Source organism: Choloepus didactylus, chromosome 2 (genome assembly GCF_015220235.1).
Source record: "Choloepus didactylus isolate mChoDid1 chromosome 2, mChoDid1.pri, whole genome shotgun sequence".
Taxonomy (NCBI): Eukaryota; Metazoa; Chordata; class Mammalia; order Pilosa; family Megalonychidae; genus Choloepus; species Choloepus didactylus.
In genome coordinates, this window is record NC_051308.1 from 53,054,253 (window position 1) to 53,072,414 (window position 18,162).

The window sequence follows — 18,162 nt, forward strand, 5'->3', positions numbered from 1 at the left end:
AAAGGGTAAAGGACAATAGTGATGGTGTTTTAAAACCTCAACCTCTGTGTGAGACCAAAGGAAGAAATGTTTATTAGGTGTAAAATATATATATTTTTTATAACACACTATACAATTTAACTTGTATGGTCAGTTTATTAAAACACCATAATTACATGGAACTTTGAATAGGAAGTGAAACCTGCTTGGTTTGTACAGGTTACTGTGAAGGCCTGATACATCCCAGAGTATTCGGGCAAAGAATAAAAAGGTATTTGCAGAGCCCCTTTGAGGGACTGGGAGAAATGTGGAAATATTAAACTTGCCACCTGGGGAATTACTGATTTTTTCACAAGCATTGGGGCTACCAATTTAGAAAGCAGAGCCCTTGATCTTGGGGCTTGCCTTTATGAAGTTTGTTACTGCAAAAGAGAGGCTAAGCCTGCTTAAAATTGTGCCTAAGAGTCACCCCCAGAACTCCTCTTTTGTGGCTCAAATGTGGCCTCCATATAAGCCCACTCATCAGGTAAACTCACTGCCCTCCCCTCCGGACCTCCACAACGGAACATGACTCCCAGGGGTGGAAACCTCCCTGGCAATGTGGGACATGATTCACAGGGATCAAGTGGCCCTGGCATTTTGAGATTGAGAAAGCCTTATTGGACCAATAGGGGGAAGAAAAATGAAACAAAATAGTTTCAATGGCTGACAGATTTCAAATGGAATGGATAGGTCATTCTGAATATTATTCTTATGTTATATATATATCCAGTTTTAGTTTTTAGTGTATTGGTATAGCTAGAACGAAAAACCTAAACTGATGAACTGCAACCCAGTAGCCTTGATTCTTGAAGATGATTGTATAACTATATAGCTTACACTGTGTGACTGTGTGATTGTGAAAACTTTGTGGCTCCCATTCCCTTTATCTAGTGTATGGAAGATGAGAAGAAAATTGACAATAAAAAGTACATGAATTGTAGGCAGGGATGGGGGCATGGGATATTTTGTGTGCTCTTTTTTCTTTAATTTTATTCTTTTTTTCTGTGGTAATGAAAATGTTCAAAAATTGATTTTGGTGATGAATGCACAATACAATGGTACTGTGAACAATTGATTGCATGCTATGGATGATTGGTTTGTGAATATATCTCAATAATACTGAATTTTAAAAATGCTCAAGGGATATTATCAGAGAAGATGGTGGCATAGAGAGGAGAGGAAGCTAGTTAGTCCCCGGAACAACAAATAAACAACCAGGAGCAACTAGTAAATAATTTGGAATAACTACTGGGGGACAGATGTGACTGTCCACACATCATACAACAACCTGGATTGGGAGTAATGCCTGAGATCACAGCATAAAATCTGTAAGTAAAACTGTGTACCCAAGCTGAGAGCCCCTCCCCACATGGCAGCCCAAACTGCAAAGCCTTGCTGTGATTGAGAGCAGCACTCTCTGAACAAGTGACTATACCTCAGCCCATCTCCAACTGAGGTTTTAACTAACAAATGTTGGCTGCTCTATACAAGCTATGAATCCCCAACAAGCAGATAGAAGCTTTTGGTGATGACTGACCTTGGAGAGCTGGAGGACCTCTCTGGGATGGAGGGGGTGCCCAGAGGACCAGGTGGTATCTCTGGCTGATGGGTGGAATGGAGGGTGGCCATTGACTGGCTCTGAAGGGGGCTTTCTGTCCCTTTTTCAGTTCAGTGGAGAAAGCCTCAGCCATTTTCTGTTCCCAGTGCTCTGACCCAGACAAGGGTGGAGATAGCAGAGTCAGAGAGACTATTCAAATGTAAATGGTATCTCCCCAGGGGGTGTATCTTCCCTAAGAGGGAAGAGGTGGTGCCAAGCTCTACTACCCACCTTCCATTCAGAACCAGACCCTAGAAGCTGGGGGAAAACTGCCACAGGCCACACCTCCTTGCACCAGTCTAGAGTGACGGGCTGACAGGCACCACCTGCTGGGCAGAAAGCACAGTGGCTTGAGGCCTCACAGGGTGTATCAGTCTTCTAAGACACACCCTCAGGGAAACCTATTTTGCTTCCCTCTGAGACTTAAGCCTGTTTTGGTCTGGGAAAACCTGATTGGGGTAACCAATGAAACAAGATGCCTAGACAATAGAAAACTACAACCTACACTAAGAAAAATGAAGTTATGGTCCAGTGAAAGGAACAAACTTACACTTCACCTGAGATACAGGAATTGAAACAACTAATACTAAATCAATTCCAAAAGTTTAGGGAAGATATGGCAAAAGAGATGAAGCATATAATGAAAACACTGGGTGTACATACGGGAGAAATCAAAAGTTCGAAAAAGCAACTGGCAGAATTTATGGATATGAAAGGCACAACACAAGAGATGAAAGACACAATGGTGACATACAACAGCAGATCTCAAGAGGCAGAAGAAAACACTCAGGAATTGGAGAACAAGAAACCTGAAAGCTTACACACATAAGAACAGATAGGGAAAAGAATGGAAAAATATGAGCACCATCTCAGGGAATTGAATGACAATATTAAGTGTATGAATATATGTGCCATGGGTGTCCCAGAAGGAGAAGAGAAGGGAAAATGGGCAGAAGCAATAATAGAGGAAATAGTTAATGAAAATTTCCCATCTCTTATGAAAGACATAAAATTACAGATCCAAGAAGCGCAGCATACTCCAAACAGAAGAGATCTGAATAGGCCTACGCCAAGACACTTAATAATCAGATTATCAAACATCAAAGACAAAGAGAGAATCCTGAAAGCAGCAAGACAACAGCGATCCATCACATACAAAGGAAGCTTGATAAGATTATGTGCAGATTTCTCAGTAGAAACCATGGAGGCAAGAAGGAAGTAGTATGATACATTTAAGATATTCAAGAGAAAAACTGCCAACCAAGAATCCTATATTCAGCAAAACTGTCCATCAAATATGAGGGAGAGGTCTCAAATACTATCTGACAAACAATGAGAGAGTTTGCGAACAAGATATCTGTGCTACAGGAAATACTAAAGGGAGCAGTAGAGACAGGAAAAGACGGGAGTGATAGGTTTGGAACACAAATTTGGGTGATGGTAGCAGAGCAATGTAAGTACACTGAAGAAAGATGACTGTGAGTATGGTTGAAAGAGGAAGTTTAGGAGCATAAGAGACACCAGAAGGAAAGAAGAAAGATAAAGACAGGGACTGTATAACTCAGTGAAACCTAGAGTGCTCAATAACTGTGATAAAATGTACAAATATGTTTTTACATGAAGGAGAACAAATAATGTCAACCTTGCAAGGTGTTAAAAATAGGGTGGGATTGGGGAAAAAATACAATCAATGCAAACTAGAGAATAGTTAACAGAAACATTGTATTATGCTTCCTTTCATGTAACAAAGCCAATATACCAAATACAAGGGAGGGGTATGGGGGCTTTTGGCATTGGGGATGTTGTCTGACTCTATTATTGTACTTTAGGTTAACTCTATCTTTCCTTTTCTTGCTTTTTAGTTGTCATGTTTTTTTTTCTTTTCCTTTTTCTTTTGTATCTCTACTTCTTTGACTCTTCCTTCTTCTTTGTGGAAGAAATGGAGATGTCCTTATATAGATAGTGGTGATGATGGTGAATACATAGATGTATGACTATACAGGGAACCATTGCTTGTTTACTTAGGACAGAAAGTATGGTGAGTGAACAAAACCATCTTTAAAAAAATGGATTGATGAAGAAAACTCAAGGGCACTACATGGAGTGAAATAAGTCAGACACATAGGGACAAATATTGCATGGTTTCTCTGATATGAACTAATTATAATATGTAAACTCATAGACATGAAATATTAGTTACTAGGATAGAGAAAGAGGGTAAAGAATGGAGAGCAGTTGGTTATTAGGAGCAGAATGTTCAACTAGGTGGAACTTAAGTTTTTGGAATTGGACAGAGCAGACAGTAGCATGTTATTGTGAGAATAACTAACAGTGCTGAATGGTGTGTGAATGTGGCGGAAAGGAGAAGCTTAGATTCATGTATGTCACCAGAAGGAAAGTCGGACGTTAAAAGATGGGAATGTATAAAACAGTGAATCTTGTGGTGGACAATCTCTCTGATTAACTGTACAAATATTAGAGATCTCTTTCATGAACTAGAACAAATGTATGACACTATAACTAGAAGTTAATAATAGAGAGGTACATAGGGAAAAATATTCCTATTACAAACTATACCCTACAGTTAGTAGTATTTTAACATTCTTTCATCAAGAGTAACAAATGTAGTATACCAATACTATGAGTCAATAAAGGAGGGGGGGTTGTTAGGGGTATGGGAGGTTTTGAGTTTTCTTTTTTTTTCTTTATTTCTTTTCTGCAGCAATGAAAATGTTCTAAAAATTGAAAAAAAATTGTGGTGATGGATGCAGAACTGTATGATGGTACCACGGGCCACTGATTGTGCACTATGTATAATTGTATGGTATGTGAACAATCTCAATAAAATTAAAAAAACCTAATGGGTTAAACAGGAAATCACAAGCAAAATTAGGAAATATCTTGAGGTGAATGAAAATGAAAATACAACATTCCAAAACTTATGGGATGCAGCAAAGTCAGTGCTGAGAGGGAAATTTATATCTCTAAGTGCATATATTAAAAAAGAAGAAAGACTTCAAATCAGAAATCTAACCTCTAAAATGAAAGAACACAAGAAAGAAGAGCAAACTAAACCCAAAGTGAGCAGAAGGAAGGAAATAATAAGGATTACAGTGTAGATAAATGAAATAGAGAACAAAAATGAAAGATGGTTCTTTGAAAAGATCAATAAAGTTGACAAACCTTTTGCTAGACTGATAAAGAAAAAAAGAAAGAGGAATAAATAACTAATTAGAGATGGAAAGGGGGACATTACTACTGACCCCACCAAAATAAAAAGTAATACAAGAGGATAATATGCCTTTCAAATTAGTTAACTTAGTTAAAATAGACAAATTCCTAGAAGCACAAAATTACCTACATTCAAGAAGAAATAAAAGTTCTTAAGAAACCAATTACTAGCAAAGAGATTGAATCAGCCACCAAAAGCCTCCCCAAAGAGAAAAGCCCAGGGCCAGATGCTTTCACAAGGGAATTCTACCAAACATTTCAAGAAGGCTTAACTCCAATTCTGCTCAAACTCTTCCAAAAACTTGAGGAGGTGGGAACACTCCCTAATTAATTGTACAAGGCCAATATCACCCTCATACCAAAGCTAGATAAAGATATCACAAGAAAGGAAAACTACAGACCAACACATTTTATAAATATAGATGAAAAAAAACCTCAACAAAATACCAGGAAATAGAATCCAACAGTATGTTAAAAGATTCATACACCATGATCAAGTGGGATTTATCCCAGGCATGCAAAGTTGTTACAACATAAGGAAATCGATCAATGTAACATACCACATTAACAGAATGAAGGGGGGAAAAATATGATCCTATCAATTGATGCAGAAAAGGCATTTAACAAAATCCAGCACCACTTATTGATAAAAAAACACTTAGAACACTAGGAATAGAAGGAAATTCCTCAACATAATAAAGGGCATATATGAAAAAGCCCACTTACTTAACGGTGAAGATTGAAAGCTTTCCCTCTGTTATAAGGATCAAGGCAAGGATGCACACTTTTACCACTGTTATTCAACATTGTACTGGAGGTTCTTTCCAGAGCAATTAGGCAGGAAAAAGCAATAAAGGCATCCAAATGGGGAAGGAAGAAGTAAAACTTTCCCTATTTGTAGATGGTAGGATCCTACATAGAGAAATTCCTGAAAAAAATCTACAACAAAATTCCTAAAGCTAAATAAATGAATTCGGCAAAATGGCTCTGTCCTAGTTTGCTAATGCTGCAGAATGCAAAACACCAGAGATGGATAGACTTTTATAAAATGGGGGTTTATTTCACTACACAGTTCTAGTCTTAAGGCCACAAAACGTCCAAGGTAACACCTCAGCAATCGGGTACCTTCACCGGAGGATGGCCAATGGCGTCCGGAAAACCTCTGCCAGCTAGGAAGGCAGCTGGCATCTGCTCCAAAGCTCCGGCCTCAAAAAGGCTTTCTCCCAGGACGTTCCTTTCCAGCAAGCTTGCTTCTCTTCAAAACATCACTCCCAGCTGCACTCAGTTTTCTCTCTTTGAGTCAGCTCATTTATATAGCTCCACTGATCAAGGCCCACCCTGAATGGGCGGGGCCATGCCTCCATGGGAACATCTCATCAAAATCATCACTCACAGCTGGGTGGGGCACACTCCAAGCAAATCTAACCAACACCAAAACTTCTGCCCCACACAAGACCACAAAGTTAATGGCATTTGGGGGACACAATACACTCAAACCGGCACAGGCTCGGTACAATCAACTTGCAAAAATCAATAGTGTTTTTATACACAAGAAATGAACAATCAGAAGAAGAAATCAAGAAAAAAATTCAATTTACAATACCAACCAAAATAATCAAATACCTAGAGATAAATCTAACTAAGGGTGTAAAGGTTTTGTACATAGAAAACTGCAAAACACTGCTAAAAGAAAATCAAAGACGACTTAAATCAATGGAAGAACATTCCACGTTCATGGACTGGAAGACTAAAGATCATTCAGATGTCCGTTGTACCCAAAGCAATTTATAAATTCAAGGCAATGCCAATCAAAACTCCAACAACCTGCCAGAAATGAAAAAGCCAATCATCAAATTAATATGGAAGGGTGAGGGGCCATGAATAGTTAAAGCCATCTTGAAAAGGAAGAATGAAGTTGGAGAACTCACACACTGATACTAAACTTACTAAAAAGCCACAGTAATCAAAACAGCATGGTACTGGCACGAGAACAGACAGACCAATGGCATCAAAGTGAGAGCTCAGAAGTCAACCCTCACATTTATGACCAATTGATTTTTTTTTTCATTTTTATTGAGATTGTTCAGATACCATACAATTATCCAAAGATCCAAAGTGTACAATCACTTGCCCCTGGGTGCATCCATCACACTTCATTTTTGTTCAATTTTTAGAAACTTTTCATTACTCCAGACAAGAAATAAAGTGAAAGATGAAAAAAGAAAAAAAGAAAAGGAAACTCTAATCCTCCCCTATCCCTAACCAACCCCCCTCAATTGTTGACTCGTAGTATTGATATAGTACATTTGTTACTGTTTATGAAAAAATGTTGAAATACTACTAACTGTAGTATATAGTTTGTAATAGGTATATAGTTCTTCCCTATATGCCCCTCTATTATTAACTTCTAATTGTATTGTCATACATTTGTTCTGGTTCATGGAAGTGATTTCTAGTATTTGTACAGTTGATCATGGACATTGCCCACCATAGGATTCAGTTTTATACATTCCCATCTTTTGACCTCCAACTTTCCTTCTGGTGACATATATGACTCTGAGCTTCCCCTTTCCACCTCACTCACACACCATTCGGTGCTGTTAGTTATTCTCACATCTTGCTACCAACACCCCTGTTCATTTCCAAACATTTAAGTTCATCTTAGTTGAACATTCTGCTCATACTAAGCAACCACTCCCCATTCTTAAGCCTCGTCCTATATCTTGGTACCTTATATTTCATGTGTATGAGTTTACATATTGTAATTAATTCCTATCAGTGAGACCCTGCAATAATTGTCCTTATGTGTCTGGCTTATTTCACTCAGTATATTGCCCTCGAGGTTTTGTCATCAAACCATTTTTTTTTAAATATGGTTTTGTTCACTTACCATACCTTCCATCCCAAGTAAATAATCGATGGTTCTCTGCATGGTCATACATTTATGTGTTCACCACCTTCACCACTATCTATATAAGGGCATCTACATTTCTTTCACAAGGCAGGAGGGAGAGTCAAAGAAGGTAGAGAGGCAAAAGAAAGAGGAAAAAAAAATGACAGCTAGGAAGCAGCAAAAGGAAAAATAACCTTAAATCAAAGTAGAATAAAGAATCAGACAATACCACCAATGTCAAGTGTCTAACATGCCTCCCCTATCCCCCCCTTTATCTGCATTTACCTTGGTATATCACCTTTGTTACATTAAAGGAAGCATGATAGAATGATTCTATTAGTTACAGTCTCTAGTTTATGCTGATTGCATCCCTCCCCCAATGCCTCCCCATTTTTAACACCTTGCAAGGTTGACATTTGCTTGTTCTCCCTCGTAAAAGTACATATTTGTACATTTTATCACAATTGTTGAATACTCCAGATTTCACCAAGTTACACAGTCCCAGTCTTTATCCTTCCTCCTTTCTTGTGGTGTCTCACATGCTCCCCACCTTCCTCTCTCAACCGTATTCATAGTTACCTTTGTTCAGTGTACTTACATTGTTGTGCTACCATCTCCCAAAATTGTGTTCCAAACCATGCACTCCTGTCTTCTATCACCCTGTAGTGCTCCCTTTAGTATTTCCTGTAGGGCAGGTGTCTTGTTCACAAAGTCTCTCATTGTCTGCTTGTCAGAAAATATTTTGAGCTCTCCCTCATATTTGAAGGACAGCTTTGCTGGATATAGGATTCTTGGTTGGCGGTTTTTCTCTTTCAGTATCTTAAATATATCACACCACTTCCTTCTTGCTGCCATGGTTTCTGCTGACAGATCCACACATAGCCTTATTAAGCTTCCTTTGTATATAATGGATTGCTTTTCTCTTGCTGCTTTCAGGATTCTCTCTTTGTCTTTGACATTTGATAATCTGATTATTAAGTGTCTTGGCGTAGGCCTATTCAGATCTCTTCTGTTTGGAGTACGCTGCGCTTCTTGGATGTGTAATTTTATGTCTTTCATAAGAGATGGGAAATTTTCATTAATTATTTCCTCTATTATAGCTTCTGCCCCCTTCCCTTCTCTTCTCCTTCTGGGACACCAATGATACGTACATTATTGTACTTTGTTTCATCCTTGAGTTCCCGGAGATGTTGCTCATATTTTTTCATTCTTTTCTCCATCTGCTCCTTTGCGTGTAGGCTTTCAGGTGTTTTGTTCTCCAGTTCCTGAGTGTTTTCTTCTGCCTCTTGAGATCTGCTGTTATATGTTTCCACTGTGTCTTTCATCTCTTGTGTTGTGCCTTTCATTTCCATAGATTCTACTAGTTGTTTTTTTGAACTTTTGATTTCTGCCTTATATATGCCCAGTGTTTCCTTTACAGCCTCTATCTCTTTTGTAATATCTTCTCTAAACTTTTTTATTTGATTTAACATTAGTTGTTTAAATTCCTGTATCTCAGTTGAAGTGTATGTTTGTTCCTTTGACTGGGCCATAACTTTGTTTTTCTTAGTATAGGTTGTAATTTTCTGTTGTCTAGGCATGGTTTCCTTGGTTATCCAAATCAGGTTTTCCCAGACCAGAACAGTCTCAGATCCCAGAGGGAAGAAATATTCAGTATCTGGTTTCCCTGCAGGTGTGTCTTAGAAAATTGTTCCACCCTTTGATGCCTCAGGTCACTGTGCTTTTCTGCCCAGTAGGTGATGCCTGTTAGCCTATAATTCTTGACTGGTGTGAGGAGGTATGGCCGTGTTCCCCCAGGCTCTGGGGTCTGGTTCTGAATGGAAAGGGCCCCATCCCTTTCCTCCTAGAGAAGACAGACACCCCAGGTGGAGGTCATTAGCATTTCAATGGTCTCACTCTGCTTGTGGTGTCTCCACCCCTCCCCCAGTCACAGCCTTGGAAACTGAATATGACTGGGGCTTTCTCCACTGAGCCAAAAAAGAAACAGATAGTCCCCTTCAGACCCAGTCCAAGGCGACCCTCCGGCTCTCCAAGGTCAGTCGTCACCCAAAGCCTCTGTCTGTAGTGAGCAGTTCACACTCGCTACTTAAAACCCCAGTTGGAGCTCAGCTGAGCTATATTCGCTTGCTGGGAGAGAGCTTCTCTCTGGCACCACGAGGCTTTGCAGCTTGGGCTATGGGGGAGGGGGTCTCACGACTTGGATCCGCAGGTTTTACTTACAGATTTTATGCTGTGTTCTCGGACATTCCTCCCAGTTCAGGTTGGTGTATGATGAGTGGATGGTCTCATTTGTCCCCCCGCAGTTATTCTGGATTATTTACTAGTTGTTTCTGGTTTTTTGTAGTTGTTCCAGGGGGACTACTAGCTTCCACTCCTCTCTATGCCGCCATCTTGCCCCGCCTCCATCCCAATTGATTTTTTTTTAATTAAATTCAGTTTTATTGAAATACATTCACACAGCATACAGTCATCCATGGTATACAATCCACTGTCCACAGTATGATAACATCCAACTGATTTTTGACACAGGGGCAAAGACCACTCAATTGGGAAAAAGTCATCTCTTCAACAAATTGTCCTGGGGAAACTGGGTCTCCATTTGCAAAAGAAAGAAGGAGGACCCCTATCGCACACCACATACAAAAATCAACTCAAAATGGATCAAAGACCGAAATATAAGAGCTAGAACTACCCAATCTTAGAAGTAAATATACAGAAGCATCTTCAGGACCTTGTGTTAGGCAATGGTTTCTTAGACTTTACACTCAAAGCATAAACATCAAAAGAAAATATTGGTAAATGGAATCTCATCAAACTTAAAAAATCTGCATTTCAAAAGACTTTATCATGAAAGTAAAACAACAATCTACACAATGGGAGAAAATATTTGGAAACTACATGTCTAACAAAGGTTCAATATCAACAATATAAAAAGAAAACCTTCAACTTAACAACGAAAATACAAAAAAATCAACTTAAAAATGGACAAAAGACTTGAATAGATATTTCCCCAAAGAAGATATACGGATGACCATGAAGCATATGAAAAGATGCTCAGCATCATCAGCCATCAAGGAAATGCAAATCAAAACCATAATGAGATACTATTTCATACCCATTAGAATGTCTGCATTAAAAAAATTGGAAAATAAGTGTGGGAGAGGATGTGGAGAAATAGGAACACTCATTCATTGCCGGTGGCAATATAAAATGGTGCAGCCACTTTGGAAAACGTTTGGCTATTCCTTAGGATGCTAAGTATGGAACTACCATATGACCCAGCAATGCATCTACTCAGTATATGCCTAAAAGAATTGAAAGCAGGAACTCGAACAGATATTTGCTCACTGATGTTCAGAGTGGCACTATTCACACTTGCCAAAAGCAACCCAAGTTTCCATCAACTGATGAATGAAAATAAAATGTGGTATATACATACAATGGTATATTATTCAGCTTTAAAAAGGAATGAAGTCCTGATACATGTGACAACATGGATGACATTTGAAAACATCACGTTGGGTGAAATAAGCCAGGTGCAAAAGGACAAATATTGTATGATCTCACTGATTTGAAACCAATAGAATAAGCCAACATAGTCAGAATCTAGAATATAGGTGTACCGGTTTGTATATATTATGTCCCCAGAAAAAGCCATGTTCTTTCATACAGTCTTGTGGGGGCAGACATATTAGTGTTAAGTTGGAACCTTTTGGATTAGGTTGTTTCCATGGAGATGTGACCCATCCAACTGTAGGTGATAACTCTGATTAGATAATTTCCATGGAGGCATGGCTCTGCCCATTCAGCGTGGGCCTTGATTTAGTTTACTAGAGCACTATATGGGAGCGCAGACAGAAGGAACTTGCTGCTGCAACTTACAGAGACATTTTGAAGATGGCCGTTGAAAGCTAGTACGCTTTGGAGGCACTAGCCCAGAGTTGCCCCAAGAATTTAATACAGAGACATTTTGTAGAACACCATTTTGAAATGCAACCTGGGAGCAAGCAGACACAAGCAGCATGACTTCCCAGCTAACACAGGTTTTCTGGACTCCAGTGGCCTATTGCTGATGCCTTACCTTGGACACTTTATGGCCCTAAGACTGCAACTGTGTAACAAAGTAAACCCCCTTTATAAAAGCCAATCCATCTCTGGTGTTCGGCAAATGGCAGCATCAGCAAACAGGAACAATGGGGGACACAGTGAGGTTAGGGAATGCTAAATTAAGGCTTAAAATGTACAGGGTTCCTTTTGGAATGATGGCAATGTGTTGGTAACAGATGGTGTGACGCTAGCACAACATTGTGAATGCAGTTGATAACACTGAAATATATTTCTAAATGTGACTAAAAGGGGAAATGCTAGATTGTATATATGGTAAAGGAATAATAATGTTTTTAAAAACCCGTGGAACTAAACTACACAGTGTACCCGATGTTAAACCATATACTTTAGTTAATAGTACACCTATAAAAATGTGCTATCATCAGTTGTAACAAATGTTCCACACCAGTGCCAAGTGTTGGTGGTGGGGTGGTGATTAAGAAACCTATTTTTATGCACGATTATTCTGTAAACCCAAAATGTCTTTAATAAAGAGGTAAAGGTTATTTATGGCCTTGTGTCTTACAGTGTATTTCAAAGTTCTCAAAACCAGGGTTTTTCTTCCCACATAGTTATTCACACAGAGTCAGTGTCTTTTCACAGTTTTTATCTTTTTCCTAAATCATTCATTATATACTTGTTGTTGGAGGGAGAGAACTCTAGGGAATAGAGATTTTCCCACAAATATTTCTTGAAACAGTTACTCTCATGGAATGAACACTTCAAACAATAATCACGGATGTCCTACAGTACCTACTCTTATACCCAGCTCCTCACACTTTTGGCAAACATAGGTTTCTTATCTCCAAAATGTGAAAAAGTTAAATAAGATCCTACGGATGCTTTCACAGACACAGGAATGCTCTGACACAGGATTACTCACGTATACAGGTGGTGTCGGCACTTGACCAGACCAAATTATCTAGACATCTGATAGAGAACGACCTTCTGTTGTACCCAGGGAGGCATTCATACTTTAAAGATGTCCCAGTGGGAAACTTAGTTGCATTGGTTTGCATTTTCAGCTTAGCAAATTGAATATGGTCTGGGGCGTCACAGTGACCTAGAGGCCAAGAAATCAGGAATATTAATGTTAATAAAAAGATACCCAATGCCCTTCCCTTGTCTCTTTCTCTTGTTAGATTTGATGCCAGTACAAAATAAATTTTTACTTATGGAAAAATAATTTCTTTCCTTAGAAGCCACCTTGGGGGTGGGGGATTTACATTAGCATATGAGCATCTGAAAATTTACTATCTGGCAGATTCTCTTCTCTCTCATAGTTCCTCAGTGACCATTGTGTTACACTAGGACTATCCTCTCTTCTACAGTTTACTTTCTATTTCCTGTCTTGTTTCCCTGAGGGTGGGTGACTTAGGAGGGTGATGTCTCAGGAAACCTTCTCCAGACCTTATAATGTACAGTCTGTTTGTTCTGTACTTTTTCTCTTGAGTTCCCTTTGCTTTGCCTTTTCTTTCCACCAAACTGGGAAGACTTTGGGCTAAAATTAATGTGAAGCAAAGGGGTAAGTAATCCTTATTTTAATTTAGAAGTTAGCCCACATGCTAAAGGGAATCTTGGTGGTTTGTCTACAAGAAAGCCCCATTTTCAAGGAGAATACACAGAGATTCTCTAGCTAAATGTATAATTAATGTCAAATTAGCCTAGCTTTGTTTTTGCTTCCCTCTAAAACCTGTGGAGATGGAAAGATTTATGCTAGCTGAGTGCCATAGGTATTTATTTTTAATTCCGATGTTTTGTGAATATTTTTCTTATTATTATCATTAACCACCTTCCCACCACTGATTGTCTGCTTCTCCATCAGCAAAGGTCATCAGAATCTCTTATGTTGACAGACCTTAAAACCATTTTTCACTTGTTTGGTATTTAATTATGTTGAGTGCACAAATGAATGCCACACTGGAATTACAGAAATATGGAGGGTCAGGTCCTGATGGTCTGAACCCACCTGGGATGTGGTGAAGTGTGTGCTCACCTGGAAGTCCACAGCGAGGGGCAGGGCTGCTCCACGTCCCGTTCCCTTGACTGTCGCTTGTGCAGCGGATGGTGCTCTCCCCAACGAGGTTGAAGGCCATCCCTCGGTCTGGGTGGGGGTCACATGAGTAAGTGACTTCTCTTCCAAAGGGAAAGACTTCCAGAGTTGTTCCTGTATGTTTTCCATTATGTATAGCTGGAGGACTTGGACAAAAGATTTCTGGAAAGAAGGTGAGCTCTCAGTTTCATTAAAGGAGATTTTACCAGTGGAATTTCTTACAATAGAGTTCTGTGAGTAGTGCTACTAAAAAACACTAAGGAGTGGACAGTTTAATGCATCAGGGCTTTGATGAAATGGACTAAATGAAGTGTTCTCAATCGAAGGATACTGCGACAGTATAAAATAAATTTGCATATCCTGAATTTCCAAGTAGTTAAATTTTTTGACTCACAAAGAATTTACAGTTTTAATTAAGTACTGAAATTCTGAAGAAAAAATAACCATTTTGTTGGGAACTTGATTAATTTATTCAATTTATATTAGCTGAGCATTTATTTGATGTCAGCCACTCATCAGAGCCCTGGGAATATAGCTGTGAACAGCACACATAAGGTCTTTGTTCTCCAAGAAGCTTACATTCTAGGGAAATCATTCTAAAATGTATTGCATGTGTACTAGTCACCTAAAATAGATCAACCGTTTCCCTGGTAACACTGATATTGATCATCAGTATCAATTTTAACATACTGTGTCATAATGAAATGAAACATGCATAGGCCAACCTAAAAACTCTAAACGGATTCAGGTAGCTTTGCTTTTTAAAAATTTCCGGATCTGTTTTATTTTCTCTTCACTTTCTGCCATGCTTCAAGTTGTTACTTCTTTCTGATAACAGCTGTGGTTTTAGAATAGTCCCCTCCTCACTTCCAGTTGGCATCTCTGATGAAGCTTGGGATTTGGAAGAAGCTACCTCAACTAGTAAGAGCTGTGTAAAAGAAGAGAATGCTTGGGAAATCCAAGCAATCACATTTCTAGTGCATAATATCTTGGAAGCAATTAACAGTGTTCCTTCAAGAAATATCATGTTAATTGGGTAGCAGAGTTCGCTAAGTTATGTTCTTACCAAGTTTTAATATAAAAAGCATCATAAGATATCCGACTAGATTTTAGCAACATTTTAAAAAAAATTTGATTGTTTTAGAAAACATGTTTTCCAATATTTAGGTTCACAGATGAAGCAAAGTCCTATCTACTCTTGGGGAAAATAGAATTGGGTAGAGTAGGAGGAATTAGTAGTGACTCTATACATATTAGATGGATTTATAAACTCAGCTTATTAATTTCTGATTCTTTCAGTATCATTTGTTTAGCTGCATGTTTTGAGAGGTTATGGAACCTTAAACTGTCTATTGTGTCTAAGACTGCTCCCCCCTTTATCTTCATTCCTGAATTTACCTGATTTATTATCTCAATAGCATTTGATTTATTGGTTTCTTATTCATCTCCCACTTGATTATAAGAAAACATAAGGACAGGATATTAGTCCAACTCATTCATGCTGTATCTCTATTGCCTAAAAGAACATCAGGCATGTAGTACGTGCTCAATAAATAATTGTTGATTGAATGAATGAATGTTTAATATTTAGCAAATAAATAGGAAAATTATAGAGTGGTTATACATTAAGCACACAACAAAAATTAAAAAGAAAAAAGAAAGGAAGTAAAAAAGGAAGGAAGGGACAAAGGAAGGAAGGAGGGAAGAAGAAAAGAATGAAGGAAGAAAAACCTGTCAAGGCTTTATATTATTTAACCTCTCCAACCCAGAAGCAAACTATCACAGGACATAGAACAAATAACAGAAATTGATCTGATCATTCCCAAAACACATGATACACACATTGATCCATAACAAAATACTATTACAATGAGCATTTCTAGATCAATAATTTAGATTAGACAACAGAAGAAAGAGAAAAGGAGGGGCCATGTGTCAAAATACTGAACAGATTCAGGGGAGAGATTGAACTGCAATGCTATTTCTTTTACTCACGTTCACACACAGGGACACTGCTGTTCCAAAGGATTTCCATTCCAACCAAGACACAGTGACTAACAGAACTGCCTTTTAATCGGAAACTAAAGAAAAAAATGTTAGGTGAGTTGCTTCAACCAAAATGTCATTAATTCATAATCAGAGGCCCAGTTAAAAATCTCAGATTTTGAGGAACTGAGACTAGCAGGTGGCAATAGTGCTTGAGGTCACATCACTCTGAAAAAAATCACAGCCTCCGAGGAGGGGCACTGTAGACTGGCAAAGTGCTGTAACTGGACACATAGTGGTCCCAGCTTGAGCTGAGGAAGGCAGTATTGGCAGAGCTACCATCTCCTTGACCTGAGCCCCAGACCAAGAGAAGTGAATCTCTCACTGATAATTTACTCATTCTCTTATTGGAAACCCAGTCTTCCAATGCAACATGCTCCTGAGTCTGACACTGGAGCAAGAAAGATTGCTCCCAGTTTGGACTGAAAAAGCAGAGAATATCTGGTAAGAGAACAGAGATTGTTCTTTTTGCCTCTTTATTTGTGATGCCTCTAAAGGAGCATGTAGAGCTACTAAAGATCAAAGTCGAATATTTTAGGAGAAAAGAAGGGAGAGAAGACTTTTTGGATGAAACCATCCAGAATTCTCAGTGTATATGGGTCGCTGATGGCCTCGCACTTCTTGTTGGTCCTTACTGGGTGCTGGTATTCGATAAAAAAAATGCTTACTCTTACACTTTCACTGTAATTACCCACTTTGCTGTTGATTGTTTAAAAAGTCTCCTGAAACAATTCTTGAATGATCCTAGCAACTTGTTATAAACTTTTTGTTACATATCAAAGTTTTTCAGACACTTTTCAAATACTCTTAAATCTTTCTACTGGCAAAATATCATTTATTCTTTCACTTAATGTGTCACCTATATATTCAAGACAAGTAGTTGTATTTGACTTTGAACTTACCATTTAATACATCCTAGTCTTTCCTCCCTATCTCATGTTTTGGTTCCACATGTTCTTTTTTCTTATTTCCCATGTACACTTCCAAAAGTTAATCTCCTTCATTTTTGTTTACCACACCAAACCCCCTTTTGGATTAGCTCTTGATCCCAGTTTCAATGTGAAATGGACCAGGCATGTTCACACGCACCCTTCATCACAAACAAAGGACACTTTTGCCCCAAGCTGGAGATTAGAAGGAGAGAGCACACGGCCGTTAGGGAAGTGATCCGGGAAGTAGTCACATGATTTCACTGGAGGAAAAAACAAAACAAAACAACAGACTTAACGCTGGGTTCTGGAGAATAAAGATACAAGCTAAAAATCTCAAACTACATGAAAGTTCTAAGTACCTTCACATCTGGGGGCTGCTGGGCTCCAGTCACCCTGGGGCGTACAGTGCAGAGAAGCAGCTCCTCTGATGTCGTAGCCGGGCTCACAGCTGTAGATCACTTCCTGCCCAGGGGAGAAGTTGCCCTTGTCGCCTGGGGTATGCTTACCGTGCAGGATTTCTGGAGGGGGCTGACATACTGCAGAAAGAAGGCCAAAGTACTGTCAGTTGTGGGAAAATACCTTTTCCTAAGTGCTAAATTGGCCAGGAGAATCTCATTATGGGGTCTGTATGCAAGGAAAATATCTAATAGTCTATCCCCTTCTATTTATTGATGAGAAAACTGGACAGAGAGGAAAGGGAACATCTTGCTAAAAGTCACACAGCTGGTACATCGCAGAAACGTGATTGGAACTGGGGTATCCTCAACACTAGGTCACTGATTTTCATCTAAAACACATTCCTAAGAGTCCCTGGCAGATCACTCCCTCTAGAATGTTTCCTGTTCATCCAGTACACAATTGTTAGGAGTGATAGATTTTTATGCCATTGTACTTAACTTTCTAGAAAGGCATCACCAATGTACAGTTCTGCCTTTTAGGCAATAAGAAGTGCCTGTACCCAAGTCTCAGCTGACAGATTCTCCAACCACCTATGACACTCCAGTGCAACAAGCAGAATTCATACATCGATTCTCAGCTCTTTTCAATTCCTCTCTCAGTGACCACCTGGCGTGTGTTGGTGGAGAGCTATGAGTCACCTCTTTACATTCTACATAGCAAGGTACTCTTTAGTCATTCATTTCATTCCAATGAGAAGATGGGCCACAGTCTTCTAAAAAACTGACAATCATCATATAACAAGAGTGTGTACTGCATATTGTTACTTGTCTTTGGCTGTCTCCTTTGAAAGTTGGTTTTAGGGAATCAAAACTCATTTGAGTCT

The 18,162-nt window shown here is 39.0% G+C and overlaps 1 protein-coding gene across 5 annotated transcripts in view; it reads right to left on the reverse strand.

Moving 5' to 3' along the window:
- CR1 (complement C3b/C4b receptor 1 (Knops blood group)) overlaps positions 1-18,162 on the reverse strand; it is a 130,003-nt gene that overhangs the window by 60,261 nt on the left and 51,580 nt on the right. For all 5 annotated transcript variants that reach the window (XR_005215077.1, XM_037824814.1, XM_037824815.1 and 2 more), the window contains 5 exons: positions 17,240-17,416; positions 17,038-17,140; positions 15,898-15,983; positions 13,846-14,064; positions 12,733-12,912 (listed from right to left, as the gene is read on the reverse strand). Coding sequence is in view for 4 of the 5 variants with exons in the window: in XM_037824814.1 (XP_037680742.1) it covers positions 12,733-12,912; positions 13,846-14,064; positions 15,898-15,983; positions 17,038-17,140; positions 17,240-17,416 (765 nt within the window). In the remaining variant the exon portion in view is untranslated. The remainder of the gene's footprint in view (positions 1-12,732; positions 12,913-13,845; positions 14,065-15,897; positions 15,984-17,037; positions 17,141-17,239; positions 17,417-18,162) is intronic.